Here is an 18,457-nt window from a genome sequence, read left to right as displayed (position 1 = left end):
TGTATGGCATCTTTCCATTCTTAAGAACACCTTTAAAGTGAATGGTTACCGATTTCAAAATAAAAAAGTCAGATACTCACCTAAGGAGAGGGAAGGCTCGGTCGGTGAACAGAACCAAACATTTTTCTGTAGAAAAGAATGATCAGTCTAAAGGTATCCATATACCACTCAATATTTTCCATCAATATAAGGTGATTCGATAATTTAATCTTATCTGCTAGACATCCAGGTAATGATCTGTGAGGAATCTATCTGTTGGCCACACCGAGTAGTGTATGGCCACCTTTAGACTGCATCTCAGGTATCCAATGTACAGCATCTGAAGAGCACAAATATCTCTCAGAGTCTTTGAACGAAGGATCCTGAGGGCACCGGGAGAGGAGAGGGAAGGCTCATTAGGACCGAGCCTTCCCTCTCCTTAGGGGAGTATCTGACTTTTTTATTTTTAAATCGGTACCCATTGGCTTTAAAGACTGTGCATGTAAGACTCTGAGAGATATTTGTGCTCTTTAGATGCTGTACATCCACATTGGGTACCTGAGATGCAGTCTAAAGGTGACCATACACTACTCTGTGTGACCAACAGATTCCTCACAGATCATTACCTGGATGTCTAGCAGATAAGATTAAATGATCGAATCACCTTATATTGATGGAAAATATTGAGTGGTATATGGATGCCTTTAAACTGATCATTCTTTTCTACAGAAAAATGTTTGGTTCTGTTCCACTGATGTGACTTTTGAATCTTCTGCGCACTGCAGCAGCCAGACCTCTACAAACACCCTCTCACATGCTGGCGGTGCTGGGCAACTACTCCACTGGGCAGCAACACAATAATGTTTGGCTGGATAGTGTACTGGCTAAGGGCTCTGCCTCTGACACAGGAGATCTGGGTTGGAATCTTGGCTCTTCCAGTTTAGTAATTCTGGACCTATTCAGTAGGAGACTTTGAGCAAGACTCCCTAACATTGCTATGCCTATAGAGCGCGCCCTAGTGGCTGCAGCTCTGGCGCTTTGAGTCTACTGATATAAATGTTCTGTGTCTAGAAATGCTTGCAACACACCAGTTGTCAGTAAGACCAGATATCTTTATTGGTACATCCAAAAGACATGCTGGTAGCTGTCGGGTATTAGACACACAGGACCTTAGTCCTAGCTAATCATCTGGGTTGTCTTGAAAGCTTGCAAGTATAATCTCTTTATTTAGCCAGTAAAAGGTATCATGAAACTTGAAACTTTCTTGCATCTACTAATGATTAAGTACGTGCTGCACCCCAATACAGTGGGTACATTCTTTAAGTCATATATAGGTATAAGCTGCATACCCTTCGAGCCTTTGTGTCCACCAATTTGATTAGAGTTTTGTGAACAGTTGCTGCTGTGAATACTAATGCCATTGTGTTCTTGCTTCCCCCAGTCCATGCTATGAGGACATGCTGAAACAGTAAGTACATTACACATGACTCCAAATCTCATTTGCACTTCCAGCCAGAATGTTTAACAATAAATTGTAGTGTTTGCTGCAGAACAGCTAGCCAGGGATAAGCAAATACACAATGCTATTCATGCCTATCTTTTAATTTGACTCTTCTGTACATGCCAAAGCAATGAACCATTCTTTCCATAATCTGATTTAAAATAATCATCTCTGCCGGCCTCCGATTTTATGTGGGGCTGACCTTCATTTGGCTTGCTTGATTTGCAAAATTTAATTTCTAGAGAACAGAGCAACATAGGATGTTACATTAGTTCTGTTACTGTGAGATACAGCTGGGAGCCTGATGGGTTCATAGAGTCACTACAAATAAAATTATGCGTGTGCAGTTAGTCATTTTCTTTTTACATTCCCTTTTCAGTGAGCTTAAAGCCACACTAATGAAAGTAGAAAAAAAAATCAATCTACACACCTATGCAGGGTGTCCACTATATCCTGCATGCCTAGGAAGCAGTCCAATTTTGTATGGGTTGTGAGCTCCTGATCGCTCAGTCCTCAGGAGATCGCTACGGCGGTGCACTCCTTCTGGCAAGTACACCACACAGTACATGTCTGCAACGGCAGGTCAGAAGAACAACAATATGGACTGTAGAGAGAGTAAGGGGTGATGCAATGACTTGTAACAGAGACCAATACCTCTGCCTCCTAGGCATGCAAGAACATAGACGAAAGCACTCCACAGGCCAGAACTTTTGTTCTTGTTTATTAGCAATGTCAGCACACACTACATGTTACGGGCTCCGTCCTTTACGGGCTCTGTCCTTAATCAGTTGTGATGATGAAGGGCGGAGCCCGTAACATGTAGTGTGTACGGACATTGTTAATAAACAGGAACAAAAGTTCTGGCCTGTGGAGTGCTTTCGTCTATGTTCTTGCATGCCTAGGAGGCAGAGGTATTGGTCTCTGTTACAAGTCATTGCATCACCCCTTAGGCCCGGTTCACACTTGCGGTTCTCTGCCAAACGGACCGGATGACCTGACCGGATCCGGATCGGAACCGTACGGTTCTGATCCGGATCCGGTCAGGTTGCATCAGGTGTTCATCAGGATGCGATCCGGATCCGTTTGGCAAAAGAGAGTAGAAATAAATTAAAATGTTGGGGTCTGGGAGGTCAGCAGAAGGTGGACCTGTGGAATCAGGCCCTCCGCTGTTTAGAACTCACCTCCACCTCCGACATACTGCCAACATCTCCAGCACGGTTAAAGTCACTGCTGCTCCACTCCAAAATGCTTGCCCATGTGTCCCCATCCAAAATCGCCGCTACAATACGCATAGGAAGTGGGGTAGAACATCCGGTTTTTATAGCCAGTGTGTTGTGCGCTCTCCGTTTCTCATTGGTTTCTATTGGCCGGATGCAACAGTCCGGCTCCGCTCCGGATACGTCAGCCGGAGGAGCCGGACCAAAAAATAGCGCATGTTGGGTCTTACGCCGGAGTCCGGATCCGGTCCGGACGAAACGGACGCATGTGAACGGACGCATAGACTTTCATTGCTATGCTGTGCGTCCGTTCCGTCCGTTCAGCATGCGGTCCGGCTCCGGCACGGCGATTCCGGACGGCCACCGCTAATATGAACCGGGCCTTACTCTCTCTACAGTCCATATTGTTGTTCTTCTGACCTGCCCTTGCAGACATGGACCACGACTACTACTGTAATGCTGGGAATACACTATGAGATTTTTCAACAGATTTACTGTCTGATTGATTTTCCAATCAATTTTCTAATTGTTTATCTGATCGATTTCCATTTACTTTTATGAGACATTGATCAGAAAAACGATTGAAAATCAGATCGCACCTGTCGGAAATTCGAGCCATCTATCTGCCAACAAATATCATGGTGTGTAGTGGCTGGATAGTGTACTGGTTAAGGGCTCTGCCTTTGACATGGGAGACCAGGGTTCAAATCCTGGCTAGGTCAAGTACCTATTCAGTAAGGAGTTCAAGGCAAGACTCCCTAACACTGCAGGGTGGCCTCTTGAGCGCGTCCCAGTGGCTGCAGCTCTTGAGCGCTTTGAGTCCGACAGGAGAAAAGCGCTATACAAATGTTCAGATTATTATTATTATTCTTCCCAGCATACAATCTCCAAGCTAAAGGACACCTGAAGTTAGAGGGATATGGAGGCTCACATATTTATTTATTTTTCAGTTGCCTGGCAGCCCTGCTGATCTCAGAGGCTGCAGTAGTGTCTGAATCACACACCTGAAATCAGCATGTGGTGAATGCAGTCAAGCGTGTGGTCTGCATGCTTGTTCAGGGTCTGTGGCTAAAAGTATCAAAGAGAGAGGATCAGCAGGAGTGCCAGGCAATTTGCATTGGTTAAAAGGAAATAAAGATGGAAGCCTCCATAGCCCTCTCACTTCAGGTGTCTTTTTAAAGGTAACAACCTCAAATGCAATCTATTTGCAGCTCTAGTAGGTCAAAAGACTATTTCTGCTTTGAAGAGGATCTGTCTCCAGCATCTCCACAACAGTTTAATAATGACACAAACTAGCATACAGATAGCATACGGCTACGAGTTGGTGTCTTGATTCATGTTACAACATAATAACACATTGGCCAGTGCAACTGTATTTAAAATTCCCTGTATTTTCCAGAAGCCTTGATTTCATGCAGGCTCTTTGCAGCTGATATGCTGCTTTATGTACAATTGTGAGTTTTGGTTTTAATTTATTACAGTATATATACTATTCTGTATACTCTGGTGATTGCTCAGCAACAACAGCAGGAATTTAGAAAAGTTCAGTGATTTCTGCTACATCTGCCTGCTCTTTGTGCAGTGATCTCATGTGACATGGCTTGGCTAAAGAAAATGCCAATTAATAATGGTTGCTGTAAAATCTATGTAAGGAATATTCTACATAACATCTATCTATCTATCTATCTATCTATCTATCTATCTATCTATCTAGGCCAAGCCCAACCCCCTCAATGTAGTAGAGAATTACATTTGGGTTGTATATTCCTTTCATGATAAAAGTACCCACTAAAATGGGATTTTTAGAAATTCCACATAGGTGATGAAAATGGCTCTATACTGAACAGACACTAGGTGGCAGCAGAGAGCATGACTGCAGCACTCAAGCAGTATCAGTTATGGTGTGATAGAGGTGTGACTGTTGTGAGGAAAGATAAAATAAAGGTTTAACACTACACCTATAGGAAAAATAAAAATAAATATTTGCAAATAAACTTGATAGTGCCAGATTGAAATTGAGGTAAAACACAGAGGTGGAAAATAAGCTAAAGGAATCTGGAAAATAAGCTAAAGGAATCTGCTATGCTCAATCAAACAAGTAATTTCCTGCACCTCTAGATTTCTAAAAACCAAACCTTTTAGGCAGGTTTCACACTTATTAAAAATTGCAGGCGAATTGCGAACATGTGCTGAACAACTAATGAAAGTCGATGGAGAATCACACTTCTGAATAAAAATTGCATTCACATTTGTGAAGAAAAGTACCTCTTGCAGCATAGATTTTCACATCACATGCAAATTGTCAATTACTTTGATTAGTCGGGTTTAAAAAAAAAAAAAGATAAAACTCATACAAATGAGTATAGTGTCCTGCAGAGATAAATGTGAACTCTGCCTTATGATTTAAAACACTTAAACTTCTTAAATAACATAGTCTATTTTTTCATTTTCTGCTTACTCTGAAAGCTTTAAACATGAGTAAAAGCAGCGTTTCAGAGAACTGGAAAGCTAGAATAGGGTTCCCCACTGTGAATCACCTCCATGGCCAAATAAGCCCGTACTCGGCTACTACGTTAGTGAAGTGCTAGTCCTGAAGACTCTCTAGCGGGTGGGCGGTAGATTGGATGCAGGTACAGCACCAGCACTGACGATTTCAGCAGAGCTGTGTTTGAATTAGGCACTAGAGATGAATGAATAACCAGCTGTAAAGGTGTGCATTATATCAAAGGAGAGGTAAAGGGTAAGCATGAGGAAGGGGATGCAATTAAGGGTGGAGTGTTTTTGAGGTTATGCACCGGGAAGGGTGTTTTTCTTTACTGTAAGTTGTAACTGATGTGCAGTCCAGTGTCCATGTTTCCCTATGGCCTCTTTCACACTATACACTGAAAAACTAAAGCTTTTTCACACTGCACTGCTATGGAGAAAAAAATCACATTACAACGCAACAGATGGCAACACATTGAGTACAAAAGGGCCCTTAGCCAAGCAGCAGTGGAGAGAAACAGCATCACATAACCAAGAAATGGGCCGTATAGCTAAACCCCACCCCAAAGCCGAATGCAGCCATATGTACACTTCCCACTGCCTATACTACAGATTACTGGTGTCTCGACTTAAGGTGCAGAAATGTCTTTAAGGACTATTTCACACGAGAAAACACAGAAAATTGCTGGTGCTAACAATTGTGATCTTTTAGCAATTCTTCTGCAGTGATTTGGCGGGGATTGCGTTTGAGATTCTCACTCTGGGACAGAGAATCACAGTGCAGACATTCCCGAAATGCTACATGTAGCACTTTTACAATAGCAACGCTGCAGTGTGAATGCTCGCATTGGGAGACATTGCACTAGCAATATACTGATCGCTGGTGGTTGGCAATCACAGTGTAAACATCCCCAATTGCCTCCAGCCCTTAAATATTGTTGCATTAGCAGTCATGTGACAGATACCCTGCATCTGTCGATCTGTAACACAAGTATCCTCAAGTACCTGATTCAATGCATGGCTCACCCCTGAAAGATTATATTCTTAGTTTTACTGTCTAAGGGCCTGTTTCCACTACACGCAGATTCTGCATGCAGAAAACTGACTCCAATGAATGCCTATGGGAAATCTGCATCAGAAAGATCATGTTCAGTGGAAACAGGTCCATAGACATTCATTGGAGTCAGTTTTCTGCATGCAGAATCTGCGTGTAGTGGAAACAGGCCCTAACCTTATAGGAAGGTGGATTGCAAATACACAGCCATGGCATATTTATTTTTTAACATGACTTTCCCTAATTCCAACACATTAACAGTGCTGCAGCATCTCCAGCTGACTTCAGTTACCTGCTGGGGCAAATTAGATCTCTATTAGTAACACTGGAGAGGATTGCTAAGGTACTAAAGTTGCATAACATGCATCCTTACCATCTACTTAGCTTACAGCCGTTCAGTTAATGTCACTTTAAGTCATTCCAGGTCTCATCTTTTACTCCATGTAGTCATCTAATGTTAAAGAGCATCCTTCAAGGCGCTAACAACATTGGACAGTGGGTGATCTATAGAAGACAACACTACTAATGATTTTCTTTCAGATAAAGTCATTGTGCAGATGTCAGAATATTTATTTAGTTAAAGAAAAACTATAGATTTAACATATTTTTTTTCAATTGAATAGGAATAGTTTGGGAAGTGCTGGTGTATACATTTCACTGCTTACGTTTTTGTTTAATGTTATGAAAATATTTTCACACAAAACTGATGGGCAAGCTGAGCAGGGTGATGGGCCAGTAAATCGTGAGAGGAGGGGGAATCCCTCACACTACATCCGTGTTAACCCTGTGTGTGACAGCATCTGCCTGTCTCTCTGACTGAGCTGTCTGCAGGAGAGCAGAGGAAATGTTTCTTGTTTGTAATGGTGTGTGAAATCTGACACCACAGCTTCATATAACTCAGTAGTCTCACCCCATGCAAAGAACAGCACTTGCAGTGTAAAATTGAAGCACCCCTTCGCCAATGAATTGTTCCAATACTGCTACAACCTATACACAATGAATTACAGCTTTTGCCTCTGATATTTAATATGAAAAGTAGGAAAATGTTTACATAGCTACCTAGACATTGGCCTCAATTCACTAAGCTTATCTCCTGTCTTTAATAAGGTTTCTAGAGTTATCACCATGGTGATCAGGCATGTCGTATTCAGGAAACATTTTACCTCAGGCAAACCTAAAGTTAACTCTTCTGTCTTTAAGTTAACTCTTCAATCCTTAAAATAACTCCAGCGTTAAAGACAGGCTGTTTATTAACTGCGTGTGAAAATAACTACTGAGGAGGTAAATTAACTACAGAGGAGGTAGCTTAAGGAATGAAGAGATAAGATAACTCTCACTGTGTGGAGGTTCGTTTTCTCTTGCCTTATTATCTCCAGCATGATCTTAGTGAATTGAGGCCAATATTTGTACACTGGAAGGAAGTAAGCAGAGGGTACCGCTTCACTGTACTCGGTGGGACAGTGCAGGAACACGAGCAGCCAAGCCCAGTAAACAGACGTAGAAAAGGAAGGTCCGCACCAATGTCTCCACTTCCAATACCTTTATTCAGGACGTATCCAGTTACAGGTGATAGCACTTGACTGACATGTTTCGGACTCCAGGTCCTTAACCCATTCAGGTTCCGTCGTTTTCACTTGAGAAATGTTCACCTCCCATTCATTAGCCTATAACTTTATCACTACTTATCACAATGAACTGATCTATATCTTGTTTTTTCCGCCACCAATTAGGCTTTCTTTGGGGGGGGGGGGTACATTTTGCTAAGAGCCACTTTACTGTAAATGCATTTTAACAGGAAGAATAAGAAAAAAACGGAAAAAATCATTATTTCTCAGTTTTCAGCCATTATAGTTTTAAAATAATACATGCCTCCATAATTAAAACTCACGTTTTGTATTTGCCCATATGTCCCGGTTATTACACCGTTAAAATTATGTCCCTATCACAATGTATGGCGACAATATTTTATTTGGAAATAAAGGTGCATTTTTTCCGTTTTGCATCCATCACTATTAACAAGTTTAAAATAAAAAAAAATAGAAATATTTCATCTTTACATTGATATTTAAAAAGTTTAGACCCTTAGGTAAATATTTACATGTTTTTTTTTTATTGTAATGGTTTTTTTTTTTTAGTCAAAAGGCAGCAACTCGCGCTAAAATATATCTCTTTATTGCTTTCAATTCACAGTAGATTCCTTGCACTTAAATCCCACCAAGAATTCTCCCCAATTACTTCCAAGACACATTCACTCCACATACACAATTTAGAAAACTTTCCAAGAAGGGCCCTTCAAAAAAAAAAAAAAAAAAAATTTTGTATAAAAAAAGATAAAAATATTGACCATTCCATAAAGATTGTGTGAATTACACAGAGTTCCTAAACATCCAGATTTGCATGTAATCTCCTATAGATCTCCTAAAATCCGGACTATGTCCTGTTTCCAGGTAAAAGAACCAATATATAATCCAAAATAAGGATGTCACAGTGGGTTGGGTGTATATCTCACAACTCCGTGGACTCCTTGCAGAGTAATTTGCATACAGTCATTAGTGCAACTATCTGCCGTGTCTCCGCTTACCAAATGGTGCTGTGTTGTTGGTATATAGTTGATCAGAGTGGCCGATTGCCTACTCCCCACTCACCAAATCCGTTTGAGTCAGAAATCCAATCTGGACAGCTGGCTACTGTATCGATCTCCGCTCGTAGCCTCACCAAGCTGGTTCCCCGTGGCGGTGTACGTCACTTCCGTCTGAGAGGCTCAGAGTTCCGCTCGCCGCACATCAACTCAGCTGGTCTTCGGCTAGCTCTTGTTGGTAGGTGACGTCACCTCAGATCACTGGACCTTTGTATCCAGGCAGTCGCTGCGCGCTGATGCGGCTGCCTAAGTTCAGGATCCCCAGCGGAATTTTTTATATGTAGATGTAAACCTCATAAACCTCTACGCGTTTCAGCCGATATCGTCGGCCCTCTTCAGGAGGATTTACTATTACAGAGTGGTCAGCTATCATTCCCATATATATATATATATATACACACACCACACCCCTAGACTCCACCCATATGTAAATAGCACAGGGGATTCATCGATCCTACTGTGGATACAATAATGAGAACAGGACAATGTACCTTTAAGATCGATGAATCCCCTGTGCTATTTACATATGGGTGGCGATGTGCGGCGAGCGGAACTCTGAGCCTCTCAGACGGAAGTGACGTACACCGCCACGGGGAACCAGCTTGGTGAGGCTACGAGCGGAGATCGATACAGTAGCCAGCTGTCCAGATTGGATTTCTGACTCAAACGGATTTGGTGAGTGGGGAGTAGGCAATCGGCCACTCTGATCAACTATATACCAACAACACAGCACCATTTGGTAAGCGGAGACACGGCAGATAGTTGCACTAATGACTGTATGCAAATTACTCTGCAAGGAGTCCACGGAGTTGTGAGATATACACCCAACCCACTGTGACATCCTTATTTTGGATTATATATTGGTTCTTTTACCTGGAAACAGGACATAGTCCGGATTTTAGGAGATCTATAGGAGATTACATGCAAATCTGGATGTTTAGGAACTCTGTGTAATTCACACAATCTTTATGGAATGGTCAATATTTTTATCTTTTTTATACAAAATTTTTTTTTTTTTTTGAAGGGCCCTTCTTGGAAAGTTTTCTAAATTGTGTATGTGGAGTGAATGTGTCTTGGAAGTAATTGGGGAGAATTCTTGGTGGGATTTAAGTGCAAGGAATCTACTGTGAATTGAAAGCAATAAAGAGATATATTTTAGCGCGAGTTGCTGCCTTTTGACTATATGATTACCTATTTTGAGGGTTTTAGGGAAATCCCCTTTTTGCAATAACGCTGCTTATAGTTTAGCTATCATCAAGCGCTGGTTGTGTGATATAATTACAATTGTTTTTTTTTTTTTATATTAAACATTTTATTTGGGTATTTTTGGGAGGGTGGGATGTAAAGTATAGTTTTATAATGTAATTGTGTGTTATGTTTAACTTTTTTTTAATTTTAGTTGTAGTTTTACTTTTTGGCCACAAGATGGCGGCCATGAGTTTGTTTACATGACGTCACTCTAAGCGTAACTCACGCTTAGAGTGACTCATCGGGAAGGGAACGGCCAGAAAAGGCGCAGCTTCCAAAAGAAGCTGTCGCTTTTTCAGCGGGGGAGAGGAATCAGTGATCGGGCACCATAGCCCGATACATTGATTCCTTGGCTACCGAATCCGCGGCCGGGAGTGCGCGCGCACGCGCGCGATCGGCCGCGGGAGTGCGCGGTAGCGCGCATGGTTCCTGGACGTAGTTTCTACGTCCAGGAACCAAAATAGGTTAATCATAGTCATTTCATGGCTCAGTGAGTGCAGGTTAAAAAAGAGAGAGGGTAGTAGGAGGCGGGGCATGGCCCAACCCCTCCTGGGGAGGGAACAAATCACTCCTCACATCCCACCAAAAACTACCGACTCACTAGAAATGTAAAAAAATAAAAAACCAAACACTTACACAATTAAAATACAAGAAGCCAGCAAACAAAAAAATCAATCAATTAAGAAATTTTTTACAGCTTAATGAATGAGGAGTAACACACCAGCCATTAATAGAAAATGACATGCACTAATGGGATCAAACAGATGGTTTGCTATAAATGTTGAGCACATTAATTACAATATGAGATAGTGTCCAGATTAATTGGAATATACCTCCCCTTAACCCGTGACCAAAGCCAAATCCCACCTGGCATTTAAACCCTTGGGTGACCTGGTGCCGAGGCGGAAGATCCAGAGTGCCTCCCTCTTACGAATCAGGGCTTGAAGATCACCTCCCCGTTTGGGCAAAAAACCCCTCTCAATTCCGTGGAAGGAGAAACCCGACATGTCCCCACCATGTACCTGCCGGTAATGTTTGGCAACATTGGAGATATTCTGAGTGGACCAGCCTGCTCCCAAAAAGTGTTCAGACACCCTGGCTCTGAGTGGTCTGGTGGTGCAGCCTACATATTGAAGAGAGCATACTCGGCATGTCACCAAGTAAATAACATTTTTAGAACCACAGTTAATAAAGTGCTTGATAGTGGATTTGTAGCCATTGTGCACTGACTCCACAAATTGGGTCCTAGTATGTAGTGCACAATAGTTACAAGTTGGAATTGCACATTTATATGAGCCTCTCTAGTAGACAGCCAAGTAGAAGACTCCCCGTGTGAACTAAAGAGGCTAGGGGACAGCATGCTACCCAGTGTCGGGGCCCGCCTGCTGGAGAAGCTGACGCCATTACGAAGAAAGGGCCGCAAATCCTCATCACCCTCCAAAATGGGAAGATATTTGGTGATGATATGCTTAACCTCCTGATACTCGGAGCTAAATGTGGTTACAAAAGCGGACCTCTCTCCGAAATCGCGACCAAAAGTATTGGCCCGTATTAACTGCCTCCTGGGAATAGAAGCTGCCCTCTGTTTGCCCCTTTCTATAGTCCATTTAGGGTAGCCTCTCTCTAACAAACGTCCCTCAACAACCCCAAACTCCCGTCCAGTAGCCGCATGATCCGAGCAATTCCGGCGCGCCCGGATGAATTCGCCCACCAGAATTGCCCAGATCGTATGCGCAGGGTGACAGCTGGCTGCCTGTAATGTAGAGTTGCCCGCACAGGGCTTCCGATACGTCCTAGTGCGAACAGCCCGTGAGGTGGAGTCACCTTCCAGGCTCAAATCCAAATAATCAATGGAGCTGGGTTGCCACATATGAGTGAATTTTAAGTTACACTCATTGCTGTTAAGACAACCCATGAATTGCTGCACCTGATCCCAATCACCCCTCCAGACAACCAAAATGTCGTCTATAAATCCCCCGTACCACGCAATCTGTTTGTACACTGGCCTCAATTAATAAAACTTACCACCACGCAGTGAGAGAGTTATCTTATCGCTTCATTCCTTAAGTTACCTCCTCTGTAGTTAATTTACCTCCTCTGTAGTTAAGTTACCTCCTCTGTAGTTATTTTCACATGTAGTTAATTAAAGACAGAAGAGTTAACTTTAGGTTTGCCTGAGGTAAACAGTTTCCTGAATATGACATGCCTCATCACCATGGTGATAACTACAGAAATGTTATTAAAGACAGGAGATAAGCTTAGTGAATTGAGGCCATTGTCATTTTAGAACACTTGGGTATTGATAGTGTGCTGTCGGATTTGTTAGTGCTTTGTAGTGTATAGGTAGACATGTATAAATAGTAACATAGATTCTAGACTGCAGGAATGGTAGCTATCAATGATAATACAGGGGCCGGTCTTGCAGCAAAACTAGCTTACTTTTAGACCTGATAGATGACAGGACCAGATGAGTAGTCCTGATCCAACACCATGTACATTACATAGTCGTGCTTTGTGTTAACAATGTCATTTTCAGTTGTTTTTATACAGTTTAGGATCTTACTTTATGATCATTGATTGATGATCTCTTCTTTACAGGGGATACCGATGTCCACTGTGCATGCGCTCTGCACTGGACATGTCATGGTACTGGCGCCAGTTGGATGAAGAAGTTGCTCAAACTCCCATGCCCTCTGAATATCAAAATATGACTGTGAATGTGAGTTGCTTCATTCTCCTGTGTACTGAACTTTAAATTAACTTGCTGCAAGCTGACAGGATTTCTTTTTCATCCATACATTTAAAGGACCACTATTGCAAAACATTGTAAAATGTAAAATGCATGTGTTCACATACATATGAGATGTACATTTGTCCCAGAGTAAAATGCACTACGTAGGTGTCACTTACAGTAGATAGTAAAAGTCTGACAGATCTTGGATTTATCCATCTCCTCATTTGGGATTCGATTCTATGGATTTCTTCTTGTTTTAGAGACTTTTGGGAACTGTACCAAGACAGATATTTTTGTCTGCTGTATCAGCAAAAAAAAAACAAATAAAAAAATAGTATGCTTTGGCAAAGAATGTTCATACTTGCTAGGCGAACTGGGAAGGCTAACCTGTTGTCCATGGTCCTCCAGTTCCCTGACTGATGCGCACATGGCAAGACTGTCACACTGCCATGTTGGCAATTTTTCTGCTGTGAGGTGCCATTTTGCATGTCCTCCCTTTCGTCTCTCCGTAGAGCAGAAGGCACCACTTGGATGGCCTTTGGGGTCCTTCCGGTTCCCAGTTCTCTTTTTTCCCAAAGTCTCCTGGAAGTTCATTGGAGCGGTTCTAAATCGCACACGCACCGTGAAAGAATGCTTGTGGGCCGTGGCTTTCTTTTGCTTTAGATGCACAGTTTAGATTTTATGCATGTCCAGCTCTTAATCAATCATCACCAAGGGTGGGGTCATCCGGGGTGAATTTTGATGATAGGATCCAGTCAAATATGAAGAGGACGGGGAACGGGAGGGACCCAAACACAATGTAGAGCCTTAGAAGTTTTAGGGTTAGGTCTTCTATCCCTCCATGGCCTTAATTCAGTTTTTCCTTGATTCAGGGGTACGTTAATCATTCTAACCATCTTTCTGTACTTTTAGAATAAAGTCTTATTTGAAATCTTTTCTAAGACAAGGTTTTAGCTATAGTATTATTTAGTAGTTAGATATGTACTAAAATTATGGTGTGAACACTTTGGTGTTTCATTGTTGAGTTGTTGTTTCCCCATCTTTCTGATATATGCAGTTGTGCAATGTTAGACTAACTACATGAAATATTCATGGGAAAAACTGCCAAGAGTAATTTAGTCTTCATGTGATCTTCTGAGAACATTGTGTGCTCAGTGTACCTTTTACAAATTCACCTTACTGTTTATATCTTTTTTTTCCCATACAGATTCTTTGCAATGACTGCAATACGAGATCCACCGTCGCATTTCACATTCTAGGGATGAAATGTAACAACTGCATGTCTTATAATACCTCACAGGAAGGGAGGCCTCTACAGCAGCCTAACTCTCCATAAACAGTAGACAGGACTCAGCCTGCTCACTCAGGTCAGTCAGAAAACTGCCCATGAAATATGACCAATGTACGGACAGCCAGGAAAAGAGACTTTTACTCTGGTTCACATTCAGGCCCAAATGCAATTCACTTTTTCTCCTGGGAGATAGTTTTACATCTTGTATTTCAAATAATTTTTCATCACTTTGCAATTGAAAATGTACTAAAAAGTCGATGAAAAAGTGCTATCAAAATTATTATGAGTATTTCCTTGCTTACTGTTGGTTTAACCACTGAAGCCAATCTGGACGGATATATTTGTCCAAAAATCGCCATTCAAAGTCAATCTGGGCGAATATATCCGTCCAGCAGTGTTGCAGCGTTTGCGCACACATATCCGCGTGCAGGTGGCTCATTCCCCGCCGCTATTACAGGGAATCGATTGCAGAAGAGGAACGAGTGTTCCCCCGAGGCATCTTGAATGAATCATGAAAACGTACGACACAAATTGTAAAAAAAAAACAGCTCTCGCCCTTCCTGGTATCTTCCAGGAGAGTGCTTAGCGTCACCGAGTGGCCAAAAAGTAAAATTAAAGTAGAAATAAAGAAAAAAAAATACACATTGAACTAAAACAAAAAATTTAAAAAAAAGAGTTTTTAAAAAATACATAAATAATTACCTTAGGGACTAAACTTTTTAATATGTATATTGTGAAGGTATAGTACTATTATTTTGAGCCAATATGGGCTTGTAATTAGTGATGAACGCAAAACTGAAAAAATGCAAATGAGAAATAATGAATTTTTTCAATTTTTTTTCTTATCATTCCTGTTAAAATGCATTTAGAATAAAACAATTCTTAGCAAAATGTACCACCCAAAGAAAGCCTAATTGGTGGCGAAGAAAACAAGATATAGATCATTTAGGTCTGATAAGTAGTGATAAAATTATTGGCGAATTAATGGAAGGAGCCCTGACAGGGGAAAATTGCTTCTGTCCTAGAGGTGAAAACACCTGCGGGCTGAAGTTGTTAAAAGGCATTTTATTGACAAGTTGTAAAATTATCACGTAGGAGAAAAAGTTAATTGCATATGGTCGGATGCATATCCCGCATCCGACCTTTTCTCACTCAGGACACTACTAAAATGTTAGTACATGCTTTTATTACAGTATATCTCGCTTTGACTATTGTAATATATTGCTTGGTGGACTACCAGCAAACCGACTGGCACCCCTCCAATCTGTACTGAACTCGGCTGCTTGACTCATCCATATTGCTTCTCGGTCTTTCTCTGCTACTCCTCTTTGTCAAGCTCTTCATTGGCTGCCAAATACCTAGAGGATCCATTTTAAACTCTTAACCCTAACCTGCAAAGCTCTCCACAATCTCTCTCCCCTGTACATCTCTTCGCTAGTTTCCGGATACCAACCCAACCGCAATCTCAGACCTGCACAGGAGCTTCTTTTGTCCTCTTCTAGAATTACCTCCTCGCATTCAGGTATACAAGACTTGTCACGTGCCTCACCCCTCCTCTGGAATGCCCTTCCACAGCACATCCGTCACTCTCCAACCTTTGAAATCTTTAGACGCTCCCTCAAAACTCACTTTTTCCAACAAGCATGTGCTTGCACTCTGCTATATATTTTATTCATCATGCTACATCTGTCATTGTAACCACCAGTTCTGTATTTTGTGCCAGCGTCCATATTTGATGTATATCATTGTCTGTATCATTACGTACCCCTTGTTTGTTTTCCTACTTTGTACAGTGCCACGGAATATTATGGCGCTTTATAAATCATTATTAATAATAACAATATGGGTCACAGTTTGTATCAAGAATCCCATTCTTGAATAAAAGCTTAGACATCTGGTAAGTAAGAGTTTCTCTTTTTTTCCTGCTGCTCACATATTGGTGATAATTTCATAGGCACCTTTTTTTGACTGACCTGGGGAAACGGGCTGCATCTCGTGAAACGCATTGGTAATTTTTTATGTGCTAATAAACTTTACTCCCAAGATTGATTGGTTGTTCTTTGAAATGGGTAAAACAACTTTTACCTCTCACTTTTTAACTTTAAAAAAAAAAAGTTTTTTAAGTGTATTGGATGCCTCCATCATACAGTTTACAGTTTATAAATTCACATTGGGCGCCTGGCCATTGCTGACCAACATTTAATACCTAAGCGAGGATGGGACTTCCTCGCATGTGATCTAATAGGTTTCTATTGGGCAACCTGAGTTTGTGAGTACCTTTATCACATCATTCTGCATTTGTTCATCACAAACTTTCTGCACTATATTGGCTCCTGGTCTGCCCGTGTATTTCTTCTCTGGATGGTTTTAAATCTCACCTCAAGTGATAGGGGTATGGAGGTTGCTGTATTTTCTTATAAACAATACAAGTTGCCTTGCAGTCCTTCTGATCTCTTTGCCTGCAGTAGTGACTGAATCACACACCTGAAACAAGCATGCAACTAATTTACTCGCACTTCAGTCAGAGCACCTGATCTGCCTGCATATTTATGGTAAAAGTATTAGAGGCAGAGGATCGACAGGAAAGCCAGGCAATCTGCATTGTTTAAAAGGAAATAAGTATGTCAGCTTCCATATCCCTGACACAGGTGTCTTTTTTAACCACTTGCCGACCGCACACTCATACCGTGCGGCGGCAAAGTGGTAGCTGGAGGACCAGCGACGCAGATCTGCGTCGCCAGGTGCCTCCCTAATTAGTCAGGAAAGGCCGCTCGCGCGAGAGGCCGTTTCCTGTTAGATCACGGAGCGGGTCTCCGTGAATAGCCTGCGAGCCACTGATCGCGGCTCGCAGACTAAATGTAAACGCAGGAGACGTACAGTATGTCTCCCTTTTTTACATTGAACGGCGCTGCTGCGCAGCAGCGCCGTAAGGCAGATTGGCGATCCCCGGCCAATCAGCGGCCGGGGATCGCCGCCATGTGACAGAGGACATCCTGTCACAGGCTGCACAGGACGGACAGCGTCCTGTGCAGCCCCGATCACCAGGGGGGAGAGGGAGGGGGGAATTTCGCCGTGGAGGGGGGCTTTGAGGTGCCCCCCCCCCCCCCCGCAACATGCCTGCCGACCGGAGCGATCAGACCCCCCCCTGCACATCATCCTCATAGGGGGGAAAAAGGGGGGGGGCGATCTGATCGCTCAGCATGCCACCTGATCTGTGCTGGGGGCTGCAGAGCCCACCCAGCACAGATCATAAAAACAGCGCTGGTCCTTAAGGGGGGGGTAAAGGCTGGGTCCTCAAGTGGTTAATATTGATAAGACCTTATTCACATCTCCATAGACTGGAAACACTGTTCAGTCGTTTTTTGACTGTAACTTCTAATTACACTCACTTGATAAAGAAACATACAAATGTAAAATCAAACTAAAGCATATTTGATAGCAGAGTATTTTTCTTACTGTTGCCATGTATCTTCTAAGAGCTAAAACATTTTGAGAACTTTCACTGAGCTCTGCAAGAAGGTGGTTCTTTCTTCAGTAAGGCTTAGTGTAAAACAAAGCAATAGAACAAAACCAAGAGTGAAAGGACAAATGTAGACCAATAATATAGTTAGAAAACATGACAATGTTTTGGTAAAGAAAATCGATAAAGTATAGGTTGAAGTAGCCTCAGCTTTTTTGTCCCCAGCCGATGAATTGAGATGTTTAATGCTGCACCAATGAGGCCACTATGTTTTTATAGGCAAAGGACTTGCTGGCATACAGATAGCCAATAAATTACTATTCTTTGTAACCAGTCAGATGCAGTATGCTTTTTTTTATTTAAGCAATGTGGGAACAGTTGTTGCAGTTAGTCATGTCCAGATATCAATCAGTGCATCTAAAATGCATGTCAGGCAACTTTTGTGGCTGACTTTTGAGAGCTGGTTTGGAACTAATTATGAACAAACTTAACAGTGGGTGTTTTTTTTTTTCCTTCATTTGAACTGGATAATACTGTCACTTTATTGTTCTTTTATGGTGTTTTCAATTGCAAGTTATGAATTTAGATATAGAACAAAGCTTTATTTTGTTTGTTAAATTCCTTTATAATAAATATTTATTCAGCAAATATTTTATTATGGTACTTGTATTTTTTTCAACTACTTCACATTCCTGGGTTTTTACTCCTCGAGATTCCTGACAATTTTGGCATTTCATCAGTCACTAATTTTTACATGACAAGTGCCGTAATTATAAAACTCTTCAAAAATTAGGGCTGCCCATAGCGTTGATCATTATCTACTGGTTAATAGGAAAGGACTTCTGGGTATA

General features: G+C 41.8%; 1 protein-coding gene across 2 annotated transcripts in view; it reads left to right on the top strand.

The window, feature by feature from the left end:
• Positions 1-16,189, top strand: part of RCHY1 (ring finger and CHY zinc finger domain containing 1) — a 53,243-nt gene extending 37,054 nt beyond the window's left edge. For both annotated transcript variants that reach the window (XM_068233084.1, XM_068233095.1), the window contains exons 7-9: positions 1,421-1,447; positions 12,720-12,840; positions 14,063-16,189. In XM_068233084.1, the coding sequence (XP_068089185.1) occupies positions 1,421-1,447; positions 12,720-12,840; positions 14,063-14,191 (277 nt within the window). In that variant the 3' untranslated portion in view covers positions 14,192-16,189. The remainder of the gene's footprint in view (positions 1-1,420; positions 1,448-12,719; positions 12,841-14,062) is intronic.
• The last annotated feature ends 2,268 nt before the right edge of the window (positions 16,190-18,457 follow it).

The sequence above is a fragment of the Hyperolius riggenbachi genome, chromosome 1 (assembly GCF_040937935.1).
Source record: "Hyperolius riggenbachi isolate aHypRig1 chromosome 1, aHypRig1.pri, whole genome shotgun sequence".
In the NCBI taxonomy this organism is placed as follows: Eukaryota; Metazoa; Chordata; class Amphibia; order Anura; family Hyperoliidae; genus Hyperolius; species Hyperolius riggenbachi.
This window is presented reverse-complemented; position numbering and strand designations above follow the sequence as displayed.